This window comes from Copadichromis virginalis, linkage group LG17 (assembly GCF_057382275.1).
Source record: "Copadichromis virginalis isolate Kocher_CV1m ecotype Utaka linkage group LG17, C_Virginalis_male_GT1.1, whole genome shotgun sequence".
Taxonomy (NCBI): domain Eukaryota; kingdom Metazoa; phylum Chordata; class Actinopteri; order Cichliformes; family Cichlidae; genus Copadichromis; species Copadichromis virginalis.
This window is the reverse complement of record NC_140634.1, coordinates 33,778,823-33,804,097: the sequence shown is the minus strand read 5'-3', so window position 1 is coordinate 33,804,097 and position 25,275 is coordinate 33,778,823. Positions and strand designations below refer to the sequence as shown.

Below are 25,275 nucleotides of genomic sequence, written 5' to 3'. Positions count from 1 at the left end.
GTTGCAAGTCGAGCACATTGAAGAATGTGTACTTTAAAAATTATGATGTCAGAATCCGTGTATTGTTTATAAGTAGAATAATACCCAAGAGCGGATATTCAGACAGCTTCTTCCAAATGCGCATAGTGGGGAGTGTCATAAGCTTAAAAGGCCACTAAACGCCTTTGTGATTTGAGATAATAGATTTGACATTTCAATGCACCACCAGTCACAGCAAGCAGGTCCCTTGAAAACAAGGCAAAAATGTTGGAACAGTGAGGCAGCTCAACCTCCCCTTTACTCTCTGTGCCCGCAAAAAAGGAAGAAAAAATAAGATATTCAGTATTTATGCACATATATTATTCTAGTAGGCCTACAGCCTGCTGGATGAGCCGTAGAAGTGATAAAAGAACCTTAGTTCAGCTCATTTAAGCTTAAAAATCATTACAATCATTTTGTTTTTACCTGTCAAACCAAATCTGTGAATATATGAATAGTTAAGCACTATAATGATCAGTTATAAAACAGGAATTAAGGAGAATAAAACTATAATGAAGAAAAAAATACATAACATTGCCCCCCATTCAGAACATTCTGAATTAACAATCACTAAGGAACAGCTGTTGTATTTGCCCAGTTCCTCTGCTAAGATTCAACTTGGGCTATAAAAGCACATTTTTCCCCCCCTCAAAATTGCGGGAAATCATCTTGCATATTGCTTTGCCTGCATTCAAAGGTAACCACTAATGACAGGCAGTAATTACCCACAGACGGGTGACTCAGCTGCAGAGAAACAGGAACAGAGAAAGGAAGTAAAGGACTGTTGTGTACACACGTATCTGTGCCGATGTGTGTGCTTAAGTGTGTATGTGTGCATGCTGGGCTCTGACTCAGCAAATCCACATGGGTCTCAGAGGCAGCTGACTGTTTTATTACCTAATCCAGTTTAGGAGATGAATCTGGCCCATAATCTAATATTCTCATAAACGATTCCCTCCTTATACATGAATCTCTGACCTTAACCGTAGCTTGCAGGCTACAGCAATGAAAAGAGCAGTCACACCAGGGAACATACATAGATATATGCCTCTTGTTTAACATTTAACATTAACATTGGGTTCTTGACAGCCAACCATCCACTGAGACCATTTCTGATGAGGTACTTCTTCTTTTGACTTCCACTTGTCCAGTTTCCTCAATTTTTTAAGGACACATTGCACATCATGTTGGGATATTCCCATTTTTTGCTTTTGGACTAAGAGGTCTTTGAGAATCACCTTGTTGATGCAAAATTATTTACTCAACTAAAGAAATGGGAACAAATAGATTTTGTAGAAAGCTGTTGGTGCCTAAACATGCCATTTAAAATAGTTTACTAGCTACGTTTGAGTTAGCTGCCTCTTTTTATCCTTGAATGAGTCATAGATCAGTTTTAAGTGGCTTTGTAATAAAAACCCCCCACATAACTATTCATCTGAAAAAAGGCCTTTTAGATTCCTTTATGAAAGATTTTCAGAAAGCCTGGAGAACTATTTGTCAAAATCAATTAAAAAAAAAAAAATACAATAACGTCCGGCTCCTTGGAACTAAATATAAAGAAATGAGTGTTGACTCAAGGCTTTTGCACAGTATTGTATAACAGAAACTATATAATATATATAATATACCTAAGGATTTAAAATTGTAAGCCAGCAATTAAATTAAATATATAAATAGCTAAACACAATCGATAATAGTAGCTGGCTAAAACTGGATAAAAAGTTAATAAACCTGAACTGATAAATATAATTAGAAGTTGAAATAGTGGGCTAGAAGGGTTAACAGTTTCAATGTCTGGATAAAAAAAAAATAAGGGTAAAAAATTTAAACTGTGCACTTAAAATATTGGATAAACAGCTGAAAATGCTGACTAAAGAAGCAAATGACTGATAAACAAATAGGCTGTTTATAAGAAGAAGGGTTGTCAGAACAGCTTGCGAACCATAAGCAATTAATGTTAAGTTCAACATAATCACTAACTGAGTCAGCCATAAGCTGAAAGTAGTCAAGATCCAAATTACTTGGAGTTCAGATAACCACGCTGGAACATGAGAGCTGGTGTTGATGAAGAGGTTCTTGAGTCCATGTGACAGTTCTTCAGGGGGACGTCAGAGTTATAAATGAATGCTGATATGAGACATTGCTTTTAATGTCACCTTTCATCTTTCCAAGATCTTCCCCAACCTTCCTCTATGCCTAATACCACCCTTCAGCCATGAGTCAGGCCACAGCCCTGATCTCTGGGACCACCAAAATACCCAGCAGCGCCTTGAACACGTTCAGCTGGGCACTGGGACTAACTGAGGTGAAAGCTCAGAGAAAATCCCTCAGAGATAGTATGTCATGGATTGTTTCATTTCTCTCCAGCTAATAATGTTAATATTTGCCAGGCAATACTAGAATTTCCAGAGTGCAGGGTCTCTATTTACTCTGTCTGTTAAGCCAGCTACGTTAAATAAAACTGTCTGATATCAGCATGTCTAACTCTCGCCTTCCTCTTCTCATCTATTATTTCCCCCCCTTCTGTTTGAATTTCATCAAACTGATCCTCTCTCTATACATCTCAGCCCTTTCAAACTCCTCAACATCATCAGACAGCATTCTTTTATCAGTTTATTATTCAAGTTTACTGCAACTCCGACATTATCTGACATGAGAGGCGCAATAATGCAACTCAACCTCATCAGAAACAAGGCAGGCAGCATGCCACGCACTTCAGGAATGTGTGAGACAGAAAGGTACAAATCAGCATGTAAAGAATGGTCACAATGGCTTTTGGAGTTCAGTGCAGAAATGCATAGCAATGACAGTTTCTTCATGCTTTGGCGCCTTATGAAGCACTGCTTCACAGCATGGCTAACACAAATGGCTAGAAAACTTGAATGGGTTTGTATAGAGCAAATGACTTCTTCAATTTCCATTGATCTGTGTAAACAAACAGGATGAGGACAGGGCCATTGTGTGGCGATAATATGCTGTCTCACAGCCAATGCATATTCCTTTGTTCAGTGCAGAGATAGCTGCACATTTGAATACTTCAATAATAATCAGGAAAGAATCCCACAACAAGAGTGGCAGCTTGGCATCGTGGTTAGACCTCTCTACATTATAACCAACGGTGTCACCAAGTTCAGCCTCGCAATGGCTTTTTTGCCGTCCATCCTGCCAGGTAAAAGGCTTTAGAAAGAGAGCTCCATCAGTTCACAGAGTTTATGTAAAAGGAAGGCGAGGATCCACATCAGAGCCTGTATATAAAAGATGGACTTTGCTTCTTTATCTAGATGGTGACGACAAAAGGGAAGAGCACATCATGACTCTTCTGTTTTTGGTTTTTTTTTTAATGGTATCTCATAAAAATCTATGAGAAAATAGCCCTTCCTTGTTCCATGACCTCAGTAAACACTTTCTTGCTGAGCTCCCATTTCTTGGTCTAAATCACCAGAAACTCAACAGAAGTGTAGGCTTCACATCCAGATGTCAGTAACCACTATGTGTTTATGTCCATCTTTTATAAGCAGTCTACAGCCTATTTAGTGTAGATAACATAAAAAAAATAAGACTCAATATTATAAATGATTCGAAATTTATCTTTAAGGCACTTTATCATACATAAAATGGCCCACCGTAACAAAAGAAAAATGTGAAAACCCTTCCAAACCATATTCAAAGTTTTTGTATGCAATTAATAACAGAGACAATAAAATAAGATAACAATTAAAATAAGCATAAAGTAAGAAAAGTGCCAAGTAAGATGAGAGTTTTCTGTTCTTAGACCTCGTCCTAATTAATTAAACCACAATCATACCTCAGTACTCTTTATTTCAATTTAATTTACTGGGATTGTTAAGTTTAATATTCTTTTGGGCTCAGAAATCCAATATTGACTTTTTGTGATGTACTTGGCACAATATCTTGAATCACTGCAAATAAACATTTTTCAAAAATAAATGTAAGGAATCTGGTGCTGACTGAAGGCCAACCTTTATATCATTTATAGTATTTTAGACTAAAATAAAATATGATTGTATAGATATTATAACTGGTATGCAGCACAAGTTTTTTTTTATTTTTATACAAACATCTTATACCCAGCTGCTACATCCTGATTCAAAATTGAACTGGTTAATTCATGAAAGGCCCAACTCGACAATTCCAAATTTCAAGTCCAAAACTAGAAACTAAATTTGCATCATACTTTGGGATTTGTAAAGCAAGAACTGGCAAAAAGAATATAAATGCTCCCCTGTAACAAGACAAAAAAGTTTCTTGGAGTTGGACTCTTTATGAATTTACTGATTCAGCTATCTGACAACTTCCCCTTTTATCTATGAGTGCACCAGTTTAATGCCTTGCCCAGTGTCCAAAACAGCTGGTGGGAACCAGGCTAGTTTACACCTCCTGAAGCAGCGCAGACATGTGCTACATAACCAAAACAGGTGAAGGCCACAGCACCAGTTGGACAGGTGCACCATGGGGTATGTAGCCTTAGGAAAGTGGGTCTTCCAGTGCTTGGCTACATCACTTCCAGTGGGAAGATGGAGTGTGTAGTCGCTCCAGCGTTTGGACACACTGTAAACAGCTCTCACGGTCCGCCCTTTTTCAGACCACTGGGTGTCGCTGGCTGGGTTGCAGTTGAACTCCACCCACTCAGAAGTGAATTCCCCGAGCAAGGGGATATCTCCAGCCTCGGGGTCCACCATGGTGGCTGACAGCTCAGCCCCCTGCACGGCTACATAAATGCCCTCCACCCTGCGCACTTCCTTGACCCAAGGGAGGGAGTATTCGGTGTCCAGGACCACAATGAGACGGGAACAGTGGCCGGCGTTCTTCTCCTTCCACAGCTCCAGCAACTGGGCCAGATGGAAACTCTCACCTCCTACAGTTACAGGAGATTAGATAGTAAGAAGGAGAAAGAAAGAACAGCGCGTACTGGGAATCTATCCGATGACTAGTTTGATTTACCAAACTCTCTGAGAGAGAAACAGTGAAGGTCAGCGAGCTGCTATTCACTTAGTTCCATGTTCAAGGACAATTCATTGGGACATATGGCCATAGATGGACATGGCAGCTTGGCAGGGATCGAATCTGTCAACTATTACTCAAGGGACTGTCTTTAAAATCCCCTGTCATCCCGGCAACAGACACAACGACAAAAACAACCTTAATAGACTGTATATTTATATTTAGTATATTTTGGCAGAGAACAAACATTGAAGGTCTGTTGCCAAATTATTTCTGTTATTCCTAACATCAGTGCTAGGTAAGTAAATAAATAAATAAATAAATGAGGCTGAGAAAAATAAAATGAAATCCATTTATGGATACAAAGCAGCTTTGCCACATACTGCTTTATATTTAGAAGGGAAAATGGGCTTTTATTCACATATCTAAAACATCAAGCATGAGCCAATTTGGAGAATCTGCTGCACAGCTAAATTTGTATATATGCATCCAGTGTCATCAACAGAGAACTTCCAGACTATTTTGAGGAATCCCAGTGTGGACAACACTGCATCAGTGGGTCGTAATAACCAGAGGGATCCTTTATTTGATTTGAATTTCAGTCGAAGCAACCCCACTTTTTCAAAAATGTCTCCAGTTATCCCCTGAGCATGCCACTGAAAACTACCCTTCAGGATTGTGACTAAGGGGAAGTGATTATGCTTTCGGTGGGGATTTTTTTTCTTCTTTTTTTACTATTTGCAGCAGCACACAGAGATAATACGTCAAGTAATCTCTGAAGAGCTGGAGCTGACACTGTGTTGACCTGCTGTGATTCTCATTTCTGCTGAGGGAACGCTCATGTCACAGTAGACTCTCTGTAACTTTCACAGAATCGTCTCTACTGGAGCCAAACTTCTGTGCCGAGTCCTTCATAGCAATTTCAACTCTTTACGCTTGCTTGTCTGATTCCTTGCAAATCAGTCTGATTGACTGAGAGAATGGGAAAATGAAAGGAATGGAAATTAGACTGTAATGCAAATGAGACTGCAGTCAGAATACAATATCTACCTAATGCTATCTGAAACAACAGCTCTGTAGTCACTTCTACTTCTGTGTTGATTTTTTTTCCTGTATTTTAACTGATTTACATCTTCGTCAATTATGTGTGCTTAGATGTTAAAACTGCCTGACAGCTTTGAAGAGAGAAAGCTGATATGCAACTTATGATGCACCTAAAATTTGATTTGTGAGGACTGAATGTGTCAAGTTTAATCTTCTTTCAGTTTCCAAAAAAGGAAATAAGCAGCAGAGATGTCTGAGAAGGCCAAAACAAGCGATTCTTTTGTTCTACAAAAAGCTTCAAGTTAATGTACAAACCATTTGATCTCATCTAATTTAATGAATTAATAGAGTCTGAACATGTAATGTTTAATAATAAATCAGAATATCTACAAAGAAAGGATCGTTCTCTCTTGAAATGTTGACCTAGGAATTCTCCTATATAACATGGTGGATCCCAATGTTTTTCTTAATTCACATTAGTCTCTTCTGGATTACACTTATGCCATGCTTGCTTGGTAACTAATCAGTAAATCTTCTGTAACAACTCCCAAAGGCTCATCTTCTCATGCTCCTATATCTTGTGGGGTTCCCCATGGGTCTGTTTTGGGTCCCCTTTATATATCATTAGCACAGTAGTCCTTGAGGAAAAACACTGAGCTAGTTTTCACTGCTACCTGCCACTTGAGGTCTTGTCTGACTGAAGCTAGGAACTGGATGTCCAAAAACTTTCTAAATGATTTACTGAACGACTATAAAACTGAAATAATTATAACTTCCCCCACCTCCCCCACCTAGCACTAGCAACACCATTGGACTTTCATTTAGTCTGAGACATCAGAAAAAGATGTCTTCAGAGAAGCTTGCAACCTAGGGGTAAACGCAGACTCCATGTTCTTTTGATAGATATCAAGCTGCCTAACTCTCTCCAGTTTCTTTATCAGTTTTTAAATGTTCATTTATCAGTAATTATGAATTCCGATACCAATATATCTGAAAATAGCCAAATATATCAGTGCTCCGATGCATTGGGACTCTGGATATATTGGTTAGGCTCTATTAATTATGTATTCTCTTTGCTGAATGGTGTTTAAATATCCCCTGGATTTATATACTGAAATATCTGTAGTTGTAGCTGGTGAAGTTGAAGCTGTATACTTACGTGGATGCATTCTTTTTATTTGCCTCACTAGTACATTTAGGAATTAAATGAATGTGAATGGACTATGAAGTATGACCACTTTCCAAGACTTAAAAACATTGAAAAATAAAGCAATAACAACATGGATCTGTGGCCTTCACCTGACAGAGCCCAGGAGCCGGAGCCTTTGTGCGTGTGCCCACTGTAGAATATCAAATAGGTGTCATGTCGTGGTCCGTCTGCCGTACGAAGCTCCAGAAAGTTGCGCAACTTTGTAAGTACAGCCTCCAGGGTGACACCGCTAGTAGAGTAGTCACAGCCGAATGTCTGAATCATGTGGTGGGAGAAGAGGCGCTGGATGTTGTTCAGCATGCCTGTGGAGCGCAGATTCAATAGCTCCACCTGCTCAGGTGGTAAGAGAGTGGGCTGGCCACCAGCGCTGGGTGAAAGAGAAAGATGAAAGGCTGTGAGAAAAGACTTGTTGATGTTTATCTTTTTTATCTACTCAGAGGGAGGCTCAAGTTAGGTGGCTTGTCAGCAGAAGGGGAGGGTGGTGGGGGGTGGTGTGTACTTATTTATTTATCTACTTTCTGAGTGAGAAGTTGATAGATTGACATACCAGGGTGGAGTAGCTGTCTCCCTTGTTGGGGAGAGAGGAGACAGAGAAGAGAGGATAAGAGGAGATGGGGGAATAGGAGATGCAAAAAGTACCAGCGAGGGATCGCTACTGGAGGAAATGACATTAGCCTCAAGGATGAGAAGGAAATAAAGAATGAAAGCAAATAAAAAAGTAGCAAAAAATGAGATGGTACAAAGGAGAACAGAGTAGGATGACAAAAACAGGTTAAATATATACTCATACTCAATTTATAAAAGCACCATTCTTACTCTTAAGGGCGATTTTCCAAACACAATTTCATAACACGTTATTAACTAGGGATTAAATCAATATCAAATAAGTCATATCACTCCCTCTGCCATGTGATTACTAATTCGCTCCTGCCAAGCATGTTTTCACTGAATCATGAAAGAGCTCTGAACAGGTTCCCCCACGAATATGACTTACCAGAGTAATTATAAATAAAGTGACCAAAGTTGCTTCCCTAAATGAAGGAGTTTGTTCACACGTAGGGGGAGATTGAAGGGGCAGATTGGCACAGATGCAGTGCCGTTCTGTTGTTGTGAAGTGAGAGCGAAACTAACAATTTACTGGAGTATCTACTTTCCTACCCTCACTTACAACCATAAGGTCTGGGTAGTGAAACAAAGAGATTGTGGATGTAAGAGGTGGAAATGAGCTTCCTCCATACCTCAAGGGGGCCACAGGGAAGAAGCAGGATACATGGATCATTTCTTGGCTTGCTTGGGAATACGTCTGTGTTGTCTCAGAAGACGTATAGGATGTGGCTGCAGGTGGGGTCTCTGCCCCAGATAATTGGCAGAAAATGGGTGGATAGATGGACCAGAATACCATACTGGTAGACGGATATCTTGCAGTGTAATTTCATAGGATCTCTCTATTGTATATCAATATTGTGGGCAGCTTATTGCACTACTTTTGTTACTAGCACTGTTAAATGCAGTACAACATACATTATTTTTACTTCCATTGGAGAAAATAATTTTTTCATAACAAATTTATTTGGAAAATCATTGTGTCTTTTTGGAGGATTCCATGTGTATACCTACGGACGAGGTAATTTTATAAAAGTGAGAGTGGATACAGGTTACAGAAAGTAAGCTGTGAAACACAGAGAAAGAATCCATATACCTATGAAACAGCTTTCTACAGTGTCTGCGGGCTCGAAGTTATTCAAAAAGTCATAAGTCATTCTTGCAAACACCTGCATACATCAGCCATCATATTATGCCGCGTGCCCACGCTTTCCCCTTTAACCTGCCAAGGGGAAGTTTATCGAATAAATGCCTGAAGAGTGATGCTTTTGTTTTTACAGCTATGAGACAAATAAATGGATGTTATCGGTTGACAGCGAGGCAGTACTCCTGTCCTCAAAGGAAGTTCGATGAACAATTACCTTAATGATGATAACAATTGAGGCTAGCTATAAAAACACACTACACCTGATCAGAAAATGCAGAAAATGCAACCTGAGCATGACTTTGTGAGCTCATCATTTCCCCCAAACCCATCTAATCTTTTTAGATCTCATGACGCCCAGGAGAGTAAGGGCCTGTGGTTTGAGATTCCAACCACATCTTCCCCTGTGACACTCTCTCTTTCATCCTTAAAAAAAATCCAATCCTTTCCTCCGTAGCCCTTTCACAGCTTCACCTCTCCCTCCCCTTTCTTTGCTATCTCTGTCCATTTTTTTCCCTTTTAACCACCACCTTCTATCAAAGTTAACAACATCACCCCTCCTCTTTTGTTTATCTTCCTGTTGTTTCACCATTGCTGTTGTTGCATGTGTGCCTCGGCTTTTCACCCATATCTCGGTAATCTCCCAGAGGGAATCTTGTCATTGTGAAAACATGATCTGCAGCCATCAAACAGTCGATTATACTCTGCTGCATTCTCATCATGCTCCAAGTCCTCCCTATGGATCCTGCACATGCGGCCTTGCATACAGAGCATCTAAGACTCCAATACGACATGGGCCAGCATTCAAAATCTCCTAGACCGTTAGACTCTACTAAGATTGATATCCCATTTAACCGAAAAAGCTAACTTTTAACTAAAAGGTTCAATAATTCAATAATTACATAAGAAAAAAAAAAACCAAACAGGATGGCTGAAGAGCTCTTGAATGTGGAAATATTTATAACTGATGGCTAGCTTTTGGTGTTTAAGATGATGAGGCATGGCGGCATCTTCAAAAATAAAGTGATTAAGAAAAAAATGCATGGTCAACAGAGTGGGCTGTGGTGGAAACATCAGATGCGGCTAACAGCAAACGGGTGCATCTGAATAACTTGGTATGCTGAGGAGGGATCGGTGGAATGATCCCTCAAGGGCCCAAGCATTAGCGCTATGTTTATGCAGTTATTGGCCTATTTATCCCATTGGTTTTTTGTTAAGTGAGGAGAACGTTCGGAAGAATGATCATGTTTACCACTCCTGGTGAGAGTGGTAAAGGCTTTGACATCGGCTGAGTGCGTCTGAATGTGGGAATGCTCCATCGCTGCATTTTGCTCGGGTTTACTGTACATGCAGTACGTGGAGATTAGTCGAGTATGCTGAGCATAGCTTTGCTTACCTGGCAGTTAAGGAGAAGCTGTATGTTCTCAGTGTGTGATGTCATTTGAAACCCAAAGTTCACACAAGTCTTTATGCTGTCATGTAGAAAACAGCTTGTAAAACACCATTTAGCAGTAATAACTTGAACTAATGTTTTTCTGTACGATTTTACCACTCTCTCATATCGTTGTGGAGGACGTTTAGTGCTGTGCTTGGTATCACTGTCCTGTTGCGTGATCCAATATATGCCAAGCTTTAATTGTTGGACACATTTGCTCACATTTGTCTCCAGCATGCTCTGATAATACACAGGACTTCAAAGTGACTGTACAGCAATTATTATTTGATCAGCAACAATCATATTTTTTTATAGGAAAAACAAGCAGATCAGTCCAAGTTTCTAGTTGACGATTCTCATTTGTAACAGTTTGATTGTATTTTTTAAACTTTCAGCTGAAATTGAAAAAATAAATAAATAAATATATATATATATATATATATATATATATATATATATATATATATATATATATATATATATATATATATATATATATATATATATATATATATATATAGATATAGATATAGATATATAGGTGTTATTGCCAGCTTTTTGTTCCCATATGTAAAACCAATGTGAATGTCCTGAAACACTGATTTTCACGTGTTGATGGGAATAAAAGGGACATTTACAGATTCCTTTCTGGGCTTTAAAAACGTGATTTGGGCATTCTGTTTACATTTTGTTGTTTTTCTCAAGTAACAGATAAATTTTTTAGCCCCCAAACCAAACCATCCACAACAGAGGATATTCCCAATCAAAACAGTTTAACTGAAGGGTGTACCTGCAGTAAGTGGTAGGTACAACCAGGGCGTAGCCAGCACAAGTTCCTCCCAGGCAGCCGCCCAGCTCGTGGAACAAACCATGCGCCAGAGACTCGAGAGGCAGCACCACCAGCAAAGCACTGAGAAAGAGACCGTTGGAGGGCTGCAAAAAGCCAAAGAATCAGAGTCACTTTCATTCAACATTTACAGCTTGTACCGGCGGTAATCAGACTCACTTAATTGGTGTTGACACTCGGCAAGACAGTTACACAACATGGTACTGACACTGTGCTATTATCGCAGGACAAAACATGAAAGGACCTAACTAAATGGATACACAGTGTTGTGAAAGACACTAGAATAAACATACTTCACAAATGTCAATCCAAAGCAGAATAATTACTGCAGCATTTGAGCTTGTATTTTAGGGTAGCCTCTTCCAGAGCCTAAAATAGCAGCATTAAAACCACAGAAATCACAATACAGTACGAAAGCCGTCTTTGCTATCATCATTCTCGGCTGATGATCAATTTGCCCAAAGCTGTGGAAGTGGTGGGTTTCTTATGAGAGCTTGGCACTAAGTTATGCATTCAAAAGCTGCCTTCTGAATAGGGAAATCACTCTTATACAGTTTCACAAAAGCAATATTCTGCTTTTCATTCATTCCACACTTTGAAATGCATTACCACACTGACTTTGATAAAAGGAAATTATAATACATGCAATGTACACACACACACACACACACACACACACACACACACACACACACACACACACACACACACACACACACACACACAAGTAGGCAAAATCTTTTTTTGGGTGGATCTCACATGTAAGCTCTTCAGAAAGTACTGAATCCAACGTAATGCTCACCAACTATAGCTGTAAACATAAATATTCGATTGGCTTTCTTAATATTCGTTGTTTCACAAAGGCTTGCTGATTCTACAACAGACTGCATTAATCTTCCAGTTATGTTTTCTGTGTGCAATACAAAATTTCACAGCCGTAAAACATCAAAACACACAAAAGCTAAACACTAGCTTTCTTCCACCTTCTCAGGCAAATTTGAAACTGACATCAACAATGTGCACATCCCAAATTAGAACTTGGGCCCATGAGAATCTTACAAGGTAAATGTCTAATAGGGCTAAATAAGTTATTGCTGCTCTTTATGCAAGCAGATAAGGATATTAAAGTACTAATTAAATTGGTTTCGCATGAGAGCAGAAGTCCCTGAGTTTGGGGAGCAACTATTAACTACACACTGCCACTAGAATGCTTCCACACAGTATCCAACATGGGTATTATATGTTTATAGAGGCCTTTTCACGACTACCAAAGTGCAAATGATTAAAAAGAGTGCCTAAGACTAACATAACCTTGGACCTCAGCAATATAACAAGAGTAGGATAATGCTTTCTATGCTATGGCAGTTTTCATAGAAAATCAAACAGAACAATCCAACCCTGCTTTGCAGATTTAAACATTTTTGTCTTATCTACTTTTCATTCATGGGTCTTACCTGCCAGGACACAGCCCCGAGTATCACTGTTGACAACAAACTAAAGAACACCAGTCGCTCTGAGATGAGGCAGAAATGTCGGATGCCTCGGGAGGCCATGACCTGGTCCAGACTCCGGCTACTCAACCGCTGGGCGCGCCAAGCCTTCTGACAGTCACTCAGCTTAGTGTGAAAGCCCCATATTGTGATCAGCAAAATGATGTGGCAGATGGACCAGAAAAGACCAAACAGACAGAAACCTGGGATGACCAGATACCACAGGTCCAAGTAACCAAGCTATGAAAGACAAAACAAAAGTTTAAATAAAAAAATTATGAAAATAAACCCTCAATATTTGTAATATAGCTATAAGTGTACCTTTAAAGCAGCAAGGACAAAGAAGGCTATCTCAGTCAGACTCAGAGGAAACAAGGACAGCTTCCTCCACACCTTCCCCATGGAGAGCACAGGCATCCAGCGCTCCGTGGGGCCTAACCCACTGAAGTACACATCCAACACAGGCTCACAGAGCAGCCTGCCCAGGTAGCAGCCTAAGGCATAAGGGTTGGCATTAATGCCTAAGGCCTGGAAAAACACAAGAGAAGTAACCAAGGCAAAACTGATCAAATTGGCCAAAGCTAGGAGGGATTTCATCCTCAAGTCCACAATGAGAGCACCGAGGGCCACTACCAAGCCTATTATGGCCACTGACTTGTGAAGAAGCATGGTAGTGCTTGCAATACCAAATCCTAGAAGCTCCAGTAACTCTACTGATGTTAGCAAGGTGGATTTGTAGCAGATGGAGCAGCATATTCGCTCAGTTAGGGCCCATACTGCTTTCATAACTACACTGGCTAGGAGGAGATAGTTTGCGACCAGTTCTTTGACATTTGAATCCAAGGCGGGGCTGTTGAGGAAACACAAAAGTCCAAGGAGAAAGCCGAACCACAAATGGAATAAGCTCTGGCTGGCGTTTTCCATAGCAAAGTAGTAATGGAGGATACTGGCAATTCCCAGGACAAAGAGGCCCAGAATGAAGATAACCAGAATCATGGGTTCCCATGTCACCTCCCAGCGTACGTACATGCCAACACAGACTGCCACAAGGAGACTGAAGCTGGACAGGTAACCCAGACAATGCACTGATTTAAACACGTCCACCTCCTTTGGTGCACTGACTGTCAGCTCCTCTTCCTCCCGAGCCATGGCTGACATGTTCTTATTTAAAAGCAGTTTAACTATCAAATAATTAATTTCCTCCAGCCACCTTCTTTATACTTCCACAGAGGTTTGCCACATGGAGGATGGTGCCTCTTGATGACTTTCAGCAAAAATCAACCCCTGCGTGGAAATAAAAAAAGAAACAGTGTGAGTGCATTATACGGTACATTCGTCACATAGTCCAAACTTATGTACAAAAGGCAGGCACTTTAGTGTTTCCCCATGCAGAGACTATCTGGGCGGCGCGCCCTGGCATATTAGTTGCGCAAGAAATATTTTAGCGACTAATTTTTGCAAATTTTTAATTACTTTTTTTTTTTTTTTACATCAGTGACTTTAACGCCATTCACAATTCCCAGTTGACAATCACTGCTAACCAGCTAACCCAGGCCCCTACATTCCCCAACGGCTTGCTTGTCCCACACTCTGGTGAAATCAGTCCTTCCTCTGCTTTTCCCCTGTGATCCGGAGAGCCGCTCTAACCAGAACCTGCAGCAATGTGGAAGACTTGTAAGGGATGCAAAGTAGGACTAGAACTAATGTCACCAGCTACAGTACATGACAGCGGTCCCTTCACCTGCCCCAAACAGAGTCTGTGGGAAACACTGCACTTTAAATGTATACAAATCTTAATCATTAATCAGGACTATCAGGGAGACAGGCAGGCAGCAAGAATTATCAAACCATTACTGATCTGTGGTCTGATCCATAGCTGTCCAGAATTAAATCTAGAAGACCTATGCAACTTAACTTCAACTTCAATGGTCACAATGACTGCAGAAACATTCTGTATACAATCATTGATAAAATCCCATTAATACTGTTTACTCGTATTATATTTCGATCACTACCTTCGATCTTTGCTGTTGTGAAATTCTCTCACAGATTCTGGATTCTTTGACTTCCATGTGTCTCTCTTATAAATCCTTTGGAGTCATACATAAACGTCTTCAGTAACATCAAGGAACAACAGCGTTAATATCAAATAAACGGAGTCTGTATTGGTTTTGTACAGAAGAATGAGGAAATACTCTTTAGTCACAGCTAATTTGAGTGTAGTTCTCCTTCCATCGGGATCACAATTTTCTATGCTAACACTCTTTAAAATGACAACATTTTGACAGCGGTTGATTACACAGTCGAGGTAAACTAATCAATTCGTATCCGTTTTCTACCCAAACAAACCCTTTAACTAACTAACTGACTAACAAACCAACTATAGCCTTGCTGTCAGTGAGTGACGATGTGGCACTATAGCAGACGGGAAGTTTTAACTTAGCCCTGCCTGCTCCCTCTTTGTAAACAGTAAACTAGTTTGCTAGTGCACGATTTAGTGCAGTGGCTAAAACTGCCAACACAACCACGAGCCTTCAAATATAAAACTGTATGTAATGTCTTTATCGTCAAATATTGCTTACATGTTGATTGTTTGGGTGAAATCATCCGTACTTCCGGGTTCTGTACTACGGCACCTCGCAAGTGTCGAAATGAACGTACCTTCGCTTTTCCCACAGAATTAATTGTGGCGAGGCATTTTTTAAGGTCGCTCTGAGCTTATGCATTAAATTAGTAAACAGACAAAACTAAACGGAACTAAAATTAAACAAATAAAATCTTCGTTAGCCTACTTTTCAAATATGTACGAAAGAACAAGGTCACATAAGGTCACTGATAGTTGTGGCAGCGTCCTTAAGTTGAAAACAAATACAAACACATGTTCTAAGTGTTGTGTAACATGTGCATGTCACTACTAATTACACATACGCATATACTATATGCCCATTTAGCGGGGCTTTATTGTACTGTACAGTAGCTGGCACCATGTTCGTTATATCATGTTTGTTATATTTTTTCTCGGCCTGTTTTCTGATGCAAATATTATACAGGTACATTTGCGACAAGATGGCAGTGATGATGTATGGTTGATGCATGTGAGAGAAAGTGCTGCTTTGATCAGATGTTTACAGAAGGCACAACTGGGAACACACAGTGATTTAGCCCACTTGACTTATGCACACAGCCCTAGTATGATATAATGTATATGGCTGATAACAACCTTTAAATAGTGATTTAATGTTCGTTATTTTCTTTAATTTGAAATTTCTTTGACCTGAAAACTAGTGAACTCAAAATTATCATCATCCTAAAATGAAGAATCTGTAATCATTGTTAAATTGACAATCCTATGTCAGCTCTGAGGTTTTACATATCAGCACATGATCAAATCAACCTGATCCTTAGCAAATTCTAAAATTAGGTAAATATAGTCTCAGATGATCTACAAAACATGACATAAAATATGTAATTATTTACTTCACATATACTAAGTCAAATCCAGAAGCAGTGTGTGGAAAAATTAAAAACACTCCATGATCCTTGCTTGTAGAACAACCTTTAGCAGCAATAACTTCCAGTAATCGTTTTCTGTATTCCTTCATCACATTCACATATCACTGTGAAGGAATTTAGGCCAGCTCTCCTTTACAGTGCAGCTCTCCCTTGCTTCACGTTATTGAGGTTCGAATTCACCGATATATGGAGAAGTTCACGGATAAATCAATGACAGCAAGGTGCTCAGGTCCTATAGCTGCAAAACAATCCTTTTTTTTTTTTCTTTTTTTTTTTTTTGTGTCCCGTTTGGATCTTTAGCCATCAGAATTGTTGTCTTAAGGCCAAGAAAGATGCCAAGCGGATTTATTTTACCAAGTGGATCATCATGGCCTTGCCATATTGGTCCATTTGATTGACCTTTATTATAATTATGAATTTATTTTATTTTCAGTTGCTACAAACGGGACAGACATGACTGGGGGATAGGACAGGGAGAAAGAATGAAAGAAAGAGAGGGAGAGAAAGAAAACCAAAGGGGAGAAGAGACGGTGAGAAGGGGGAGAAGAAAGAAAGAAAAACAAACAAAAAAAACAAAACACCTGGGTCACCTGTATGGAGAAAAAAAACAGAAGAGAAAGCAAACAACAAAGAGCAACATAATAAAAAAAACGGCACCATCACAATAAACTAGCTAGCAGTAGATATCAGTAGATACTAAATAATAAACGATATTGTGCAGCACGCAAGATAGACAGCGTACAATGTGCTTTGAGGCAGCAGCCAAGAAAGCTGTAGTCCGCGTCTGTGAATACCCGTGTGTACACCTGTGTGCATACCTGTGTGGATCAGCATGCTTGCATTCCAAAGGTTTCTCCATGTAACGATCTGCTAGGGAGTGTGGGGAGCCACAGCCCCGTCCTCCAGGGTATGAAGCAGGTATGGAGGAGATCAAAACTCCAGACATCCAGAGGTCCCCAGAACACAAGAGACCAAGGAAGACCAACAGAGGGGCAGCCGCGCCACTGTCCCAGTAAGAGCTGAGGAGAGTCCCAGATGAGGGCTCACTCAGCAGCCGCGGAGCAGAAGCCAGGGGGAGTTGCAGTGACGCGCCCGTGAGCTCCGCCGGCAGCCAGCTGTGCCTGAGTGACCGAGCCCCAGGCCGAGAGGCCGGGGGCACCCCATCTCCGAAGTGGCCCGAGCGAGCCCCAGGCTCCAGGCCCCGATAAGCGGCCGCCAAGGAGTGAGCCGGTGTGTACCCGGACGCCCACCCCCAGACACAAAGAACCACCAACGCACCGACACCTGAGGGAGTCCGCCACTGGCAGGGGAAGTGGTGGGTGGAGATAGGCCTCCAAACCTTGGAGGGCCTGAGGTGTCCCCAGAGAGGTGGTGTCTGATACCCAACCTGACATATAGACACAGACATACAGGCACACACAGACACAAACATCCATCCCCACCCTCATGCTCTCATATGCACTCACTCCACACTCAACCAACGTGGAGACAGACATAAAGAGACGCTGTACACACGATCACACTCCCCAAGCGTACGCTACGAACCGGGTCTAGGTACCCTTGCCCCTGGAGGGGGGAACTGCACCCAGACCCAGGTGGTGTTACCCTTTTCCCTGCGGTGGAGAGAGGCAGACCGCCCCGACTCCGCAGCAGCAGGGAGGCCCCACACTCCAGACCGCAGTTGGACGGCCAACTCCTCCTAGCCCCCCTGCTCCAGCAGGCCGCAGAGAACGGGGGTGAGAGAAGACTCCAAACCTCCCTCCACCCGCTCATTGTAGTGTTGATGCATGTGTGTTCTAAGGTGCAATTAAAACCCAGGAGGGCATGGAGCTACCTGCCAGAGAGCAGCAGGTAAGCGCATAGTTCCTCCTGTTGCCCTCAATGTCTACGTGTATTCAAAATTGAGAGGTGGGCAACGACGCCAGGGGTGAAGTGTACACCCTGATGGTAATTTGGACTCTGTGTATCGTGCCCACCCCCAAGATCCTATATGTATGCGTAATGAGAGTGTGAGTAATGTGAGTGTCTAAGTTGTGGGATAAAATTGAGGCAGAGGCAGCCAGAAGGGGACGGGGGGGGGGGGGGGGTAGCCTCCTCTGCACCCTGGTGACATACCCCTACTCCAAGGCCCTGCATGTGTGGGTGGTTGTGGTGGAGCAGGAAGAGGGAGGCAGCTGGAGATGGGGAGGGAAGGAAGGGAGGGACAGGTGACCCCTCCCTGGGGCCAGCTCCCCCACTGACCCCAGTAGGCACTCCCATACTCCGCGACCCGCCAGGGAAAGGGGGCCCAGGCCCATCCAGACCGGGACCCAGCGCAGCAGCGCCCCCCGGCCCCACAGAGCCCGGGACAGTCCACCCAACCCCACCACAGAGAAAACTGCACCCACCCCACCATCCACTCATCTTCCAGACTACATGAGACAATAGACGCCCAGGCTGAGATCTTCCTCCACCTCTCCTGTATCTCCCCCTCCTGCAGAGAGTTCCTGAGGAGAGGAAAGCTCCTGCAAGATGTGACAATCTCCCCCACCAGTTGAAGAGCCCCCCAGGTGGCTCGACGCACCGGCGGCACCCTGCGCCAGGGATGGGCCCCATGCACCCACCCGCCCACAACCCCGGCAACACACAAACCAGGACCCAAGGCCCCGAGGCCCGACCAGGGCCCCAGCCCAGAGACGGAGCGCCCCCAGAACCTCACGCCCATCCCGGACCCACCCAGGGGCAGACAGGCTACCAGGTCAGTAACCCACGTCCGTCAGCACAGACCCTCCCCTAGCCCCGCTGCACGCAGCCACGAGGAAACAGTCACCTGAGAGCCAACAGAGCCCCCACCCGGACATGACCGCTACCCCGGGTTGAGCCCCCCAAGGAAGATGCCTCCGGGGAACCCCCCGACGCCCTAAGCCTGTCCCTACCCCCACACCAATCACAACAGTGAAGGCGGGACCAAACTATGACCCCCCACCCCCACTAGGTGATGGAGCTGATCAAAGGAGCCCAGAGCAATTGATCTGATGTGGTGGCAGAGGCTGTATCAAAACTAATGTAATCTAATAGATAATTTCTATATTGGTTAGAATTAAGATTGTTTTTATTTTTCCAGTTCATGAGGACTGTTTTCTTGGCTATGCATAGGGCAGTGAAAACCATATGGGCTATATTCTTTTCTGAAGTGACATTATCTAAGCTGCCCAACAAACACACTAAGGGGGAAGTTGGAATGTTACATTTCAGACACTTCGATAAGTCTTCACATATCTCGCGCCAAAACTTCTGAACTGGTGGACAGAACCAAAGAGCGTGGATGTAATTGTCTGGTGTATTGCCTTGACAGTCTGAGCAGTTGTTGGAAGATGTAAAGCCCATCTTGAACATCCGATGACCTGTATAGTGCACTCTATGTAGTATTTTGTATTGTATTAATTGTAGACTGGGATTTTTAATCAATTTAAAGGTTTTTAAGCAAATCTGAGACCAGAAGTTTTGGTCTAAGCTGACTGATAAATCTGCTTCCCACTTTGCAATAGGAAGGGATATTGATTCATCTAATTTAGAAAGTGTTCTGTATATTTTAGATAATAATTTGGGGGATTTAAGAGTAAGGAAATGTGCCGCACTTGGTGGTGTTTGTAATTCAACTTGACTGAGGTTAAATTTCTTTTTTACTATGGATTTAGTTTGTTGATATTCTAGTGCACGATTTAGTGCAGTGGCTAAAACTGCCAACACAACCACGAGCCTTCAAATATAAAACTGTATGTAATGTCTTTATCGTCAAATATTGCTTACATGTTGATTGTTTGGGTGAAATCATCCGTACTTCCGGGTTCTGTACTACGGCACCTCGCAAGTGTCGAAATGAACGTACCTTCGCTTTTCCCACAGAATTAATTGTGGCGAGGCATTTTTTAAGGTCGCTCTGAGCTTATGCATTAAATTAGTAAACAGACAAAACTAAACGGAACTAAAATTAAACAAATAAAATCTTCGTTAGCCTACTTTTCAAATATGTACGAAAGAACAAGGTCACATAAGGTCACTGATAGTTGTGGCAGCGTCCTTAAGTTGAAAACAAATACAAACACATGTTCTAAGTGTTGTGTAACATGTGCATGTCACTACTAATTACACATACGCATATACTATATGCCCATTTAGCGGGGCTTTATTGTACTGTACAGTAGCTGGCACCATGTTCGTTATATCATGTTTGTTATATTTTTTCTCGGCCTGTTTTCTGATGCAAATATTATACAGGTACATTTGCGACAAGATGGCAGTGATGATGTATGGTTGATGCATGTGAGAGAAAGTGCTGCTTTGATCAGATGTTTACAGAAGGCACAACTGGGAACACACAGTGATTTAGCCCACTTGACTTATGCACACAGCCCTAGTATGATATAATGTATATGGCTGATAACAACCTTTAAATAATGATTTAATGTTCGTTATTTTCTTTAATTTGAAATTTCTTTGACCTGAAAACTAGTGAACTCAAAATTATCATCATCCTAAAATGAAGAATCTGTAATCATTGTTAAATTGACAATCCTATGTCAGCTCTGAGGTTTTACATATCAGCACATGATCAAATCAACCTGATCCTGAGCAAATTCTAAAATTAGGTAAATATAGTCTCAGATGATCTACAAAACATGACATAAAACATGTAATTATTTACTTCACATATACTAAGTCAAATCCAGAAGCAGTGTGTGGAAAAATTAAAAACACTCCATGATCCTTGCTTGTAGAACAACCTTTAGCAGCAATAACTTCCAGTAATCGTTTTCTGTATTCCTTCATCACATTCACATATCACTGTGAAGGAATTTAGGCCAGCTCTCCTTTACAGTGCAGCTCTCCCTTGCTTCACGTTATTGAGGTTCGAATTCACCGATATATGGAGAAGTTCACGGACATCACAGATGTAACTTTGATTACCTAAGTCATGCAGTCATGTTCTTTACAGTTAACTAAAACTAAACTAAAAACAAAAACTAGATATGAAACAAAAAAAAATTGTTTGCTAAAATAAAAATAGAAAATTGAATGTCAAAAAATTAAGTAGAACTAACTGACCACTAAACTAAAAGAAAATTAAAAAAAAAATGGAGAGGAAATATTAGTTTTAGTATTAGCTACTTTGGCAAAATTTGGTTTTTCAGCTTACCTGATGAGGCTTTGATGAACATGTTTATTGGGACTTTGAATATCTACAAGACTGTGGCAAGATTTTCCTAAATCTTGCCTCAGATCTTGCCCATCCCTACTATAATAATTAAACTAAAACTAAACATTTTCACGTAAACTGAAATGAGCAAATCCACTCCGGAAACCAATGAAAACTAAACTGAATTAAAAACAACTATAGTAACCCAGTTTTAAAGAGAGGTTTTTCTCCCGGCAATCTTTACAAATGATCTATGCTTGGTTGGTTTGTTTCTAATTGTACTTTTATAAACTTTGACATGTAACATGCTAAATGAGGTCTGCAGAATCTCAGATGTCACTCTTGGATTTTTTTTGTACTTTTTCCGAGCATTGCGCAGTTTGACCTTTGGGATGTCCACTCCATGGAAGATTGACAGCTGTCTCTAATGTTTTCCACTTATGTATAAATTCTCTTACTGTGGATGGAGTTCAAATTACATTATTCACAGCAGAGTGTCTTTGTTCTAGTTATGAACCTCCTGGACAACATTACAAAGGGTTGACAGAGGCTTTTCTGTTTACTTGCATTGCTGTGAAAGGGAACAAAAGAAGCTGACTGATGCCAGTGCTTTTTACAACAATGTGGTGCCCTGGCTTTTGATAACCTGGAAATGTAGTATCTCTCTGGCACAAAGGTTGTAACAACCTGCTAGTCTGGTGAAAGCACATCAAAGATTGGAACTTGCACTATTAGTTGTAAAAACTAAAGTTATGTACACGTTCTCTGAGTTGTTCTTCATTCCTCGCAAAGATAAGCCAGCTACCCAAAGAAGTCTTCTGTTGATGACGACCAAGAGGTCATTAGTGCCCCTGCTAATTCAACCAGAAGCCATTTATTTCCGTGTGAAGAACAAGATAGGTAATAAAATGAAGGAATCGCCATATTTATTTAATTCAGAGCCTTGCATTCATTCATATTTAAATAATCTGATGATCAAATCATTTCCCCAAACTGTCATGGGTGTGCCGGCCGGGTATAATGATCCCCTTCTAAAAGGAAAGGCGGATCTGAAAAGCACTTGCTCATGAATAGTGCACCTATGTTATCACCTCTCTGGGGTTAAAGCGCTGCAAAATATTAAAAGAAAAACAAAAAACAGATACACATGCAGAGAAGGTTATATTTAAAATGGGGAAGGTTAAATGTAGGTGGAGACGTGGAACTGAGAGAAAGGCAGAGGAGAGAGGGTAGAAAGGGATATAGGACACTAAAGGAGACAGGTTCTTCTGAATTATGCAAAGGCTACCTTCATTCTTATGTCAGACACACTTCCACCTGCACCAGCCACAGTCATGCAGCGACCCACACATAGACACCAAAGCCAGCCTGAGCCATATAAATATTAATTTACAATGGTAATGACAAGTCAGGATCCAGAAGCTCTTTGCTCCTCCTGCCATATGCCAAGCAACTTGAAAAAAATAAAATAAAGAACATTACCACTTGTTCTGAGATGGGATGTGAATTCTCAACTCTGGCATGAAGATTTCAACCTTGGCACACTGCTTTCTGCTGAACACTGGCATTGAAAAAGAAACAGCATGCTGCAGAATCATCATCCAAGTACAAAGACTGCTGGATAAAAACAGTAGCTGTGATGTGAAAAGCATTAAAAGACTTGAGAAGGAAATAAAATAAAAAACTATTTCTACCTTTCCCATCACGCTCTGTAAGCATTGCTGTGCAAATGCCCGAGATGTGAGCATTTAATTACAGATTGCCTCTTTGTGTCCTTTATCTTGACAGTTCAGAATAAATGTTAGAGGAAGTGAGGTAGAACTGATTTTTACATAAATAAGTTAAAATAGGCACTGGCATCACTTCAGTGGGCAGTTATGTGATCGAAGGGTCCTGCTTCATATGCGGTAACGGTGCAAGACGCACGCACGGCCCCCTCCGGCTGCCAGGAGAAGTCTTTTCAATCAGAGTTTCATCTTCACAGAAATCAATGTGATGGAGCGTTGCACCCAAAGTGGATGTTAGGAGAGGCAGACTGCATCAGAAGCCTAAATCAAAAGCCGTTGGTGCTTAGTACATCTATCAAGGCTGAAATGAATTTCGGAAAAAAAAAGGCCAGTGAGTTCAGTGAGGGGGGGAAAGGAATGGTTAGAGAGGTTGATGAGGGAGAGACGGGGAGAATAGAGAAATATGCATCAGCAGGTAAGGTCAGAGGCTTGTTCAGGTTCGTTTCTTCCGGAGATGGAAAAGTCATTTTAAGCTGACCAAAAAAATAAAGACATACTATATAATGAAGTATTATGAAGAGAAAGTAACAAAAAGGGGACCATGCTGGTAAAATCTTAGGTTATTACAGTAATTGTCCTTTCCCTTTAGCAATAATGTGGCTTTTTTTTTTTTTAACTGAGGTAAGACAGAAGGTGCCCACAGGACTAGACGAACAAAGGATGTAAAAAATAAATCCCCTTCAGCTGATTAATGCTGGAAGGAAGTGAAATTCTCCATTCGCAGTCGCTTCCTGCTCAAAAAGGCAAACCATCTTCACGGGACAAGGACAATACCTTATCTGTCAAGACTTGTCATTTGGCTGGGATCAATTCAAACAGCTATTACGCTGCTTTATCCCCTGTCAGCATTGCAGACACGAGGCCAGCGCTGAAGATGAGGCACACAGAGAAGACGTCCTTCATTCCACAGTTATAGTTGCAGTAGATGAGGAAACTGTTCAGGCGGAACACACTTTCAAATGTGAAAATGTTTCTATAATAAGAGATTTCACAAGAGAATGTTTGTTATGAAAGAAAAAGAGAATAAAGAAGAAGCAGCAGCTCTCTATTGATGTTTCTCTGTGTGATATTAGCCTTTATCTGGAAATACAGAGACTGCTTCTTCATGAACATAAACTGTGACTATAACTACCAGTTGAGGGCAATCATACATTACCAATCTAATTTAGCCCTTTGCCTGAGATCACCAAGTGAAGCGGCAATGACTTTTTAATAACCCGACCTGTTCGGTCCCACTGAGCTGTGACGATGAAAAGTCTGATTCATTAATTGTGCCAAGAGGGGGGGGAATTACGATTCAAATAATGAATCTGTTTGGGCCGTTGTGAGAAACGCTGTACGCTCTCTTAAAGCCGACTGTGCACCTTCACAGAATGGATTTCCATTCTGCGATCGGCTGCTCTGATGGTAATGGCGATGTTCATTAAACACACATGGTTTCACAAATGAGGGATTTGACTTCTATCTCTGTTGCCGAGCTTTAATGTGCCTGTCTTGTAATTGGCCTGGATTAGTCAGCGCTTTTCCAGGTGCAAACACAGTCCAGTTGTGCTCACCATCCCCCGCGACAGATGCATCAGAGACAACAAAATTTGGTCACTTTGTTTCCCTCCACTCTGTTACAGCGTGAAGTGGGTTTGTGGAGGGAAATGTGTCAGGGAATGGGGCAGCGTTCAGGAGTCTTGCTGTGCTTTCTCAGGTTTAACAAATCAGCATCTGTTGGCCACTCTGCCAGCCAAACACCCACTGACTCCAACCTAGAAAACAGAGAGGGAAAGAGGGGGCTGAGAGTCAGGAAACGGAGAGGCATCATCATGATGCCAAAATGTAGGTTGCAGAGAGTAAAATAGGCTTAGGCCTCTATATCACTCATTGTATTATGACCAGAAGAAATCTAAGGAATGATTTACTGACAGCAAAAAATATTTGTTTAACATTATTGTTATGACACGAGAATAATACCACAAATTAATGCTACTGGAAATTTTCTGGCCTTGCACTGTAAAAGTCCAAGTAAACAAAACGTAAGATTTAAGTGTGGTAGTT

The 25,275-nt window shown here is 41.3% G+C and overlaps 1 protein-coding gene across 3 annotated transcripts; it reads right to left on the bottom strand.

Annotated features, from left to right (window-relative positions):
- Nucleotides 1-2,618: 2,618 nt before the first annotated feature.
- Nucleotides 2,619-24,980, bottom strand: tmem168a (transmembrane protein 168a). 3 transcript variants are annotated; one of them, XM_085436545.1, is made up of 6 exons: nucleotides 22,925-24,980; nucleotides 13,075-14,037; nucleotides 12,718-12,993; nucleotides 11,207-11,349; nucleotides 7,324-7,601; nucleotides 2,619-4,894 (listed from the first exon to the last, which is right to left on the bottom strand). In XM_085436545.1, exons 2-6 carry the CDS (start codon nucleotides 13,909-13,911, stop codon nucleotides 4,344-4,346), a joined length of 2,085 nt encoding a protein of 694 aa, XP_085292671.1. In that variant the 5' UTR covers nucleotides 13,912-14,037; nucleotides 22,925-24,980; the 3' UTR covers nucleotides 2,619-4,343. The 3 variants fall into 3 exon arrangements, with proteins under 3 accessions (XP_085292671.1, XP_085292670.1, XP_085292673.1); XM_085436544.1 differs by lacking the exon at nucleotides 22,925-24,980 and adding an exon at nucleotides 15,336-15,415; XM_085436547.1 differs by lacking the exon at nucleotides 22,925-24,980 and adding an exon at nucleotides 14,769-15,306.
- Between the last annotated feature and the right edge of the window lie 295 nt (nucleotides 24,981-25,275).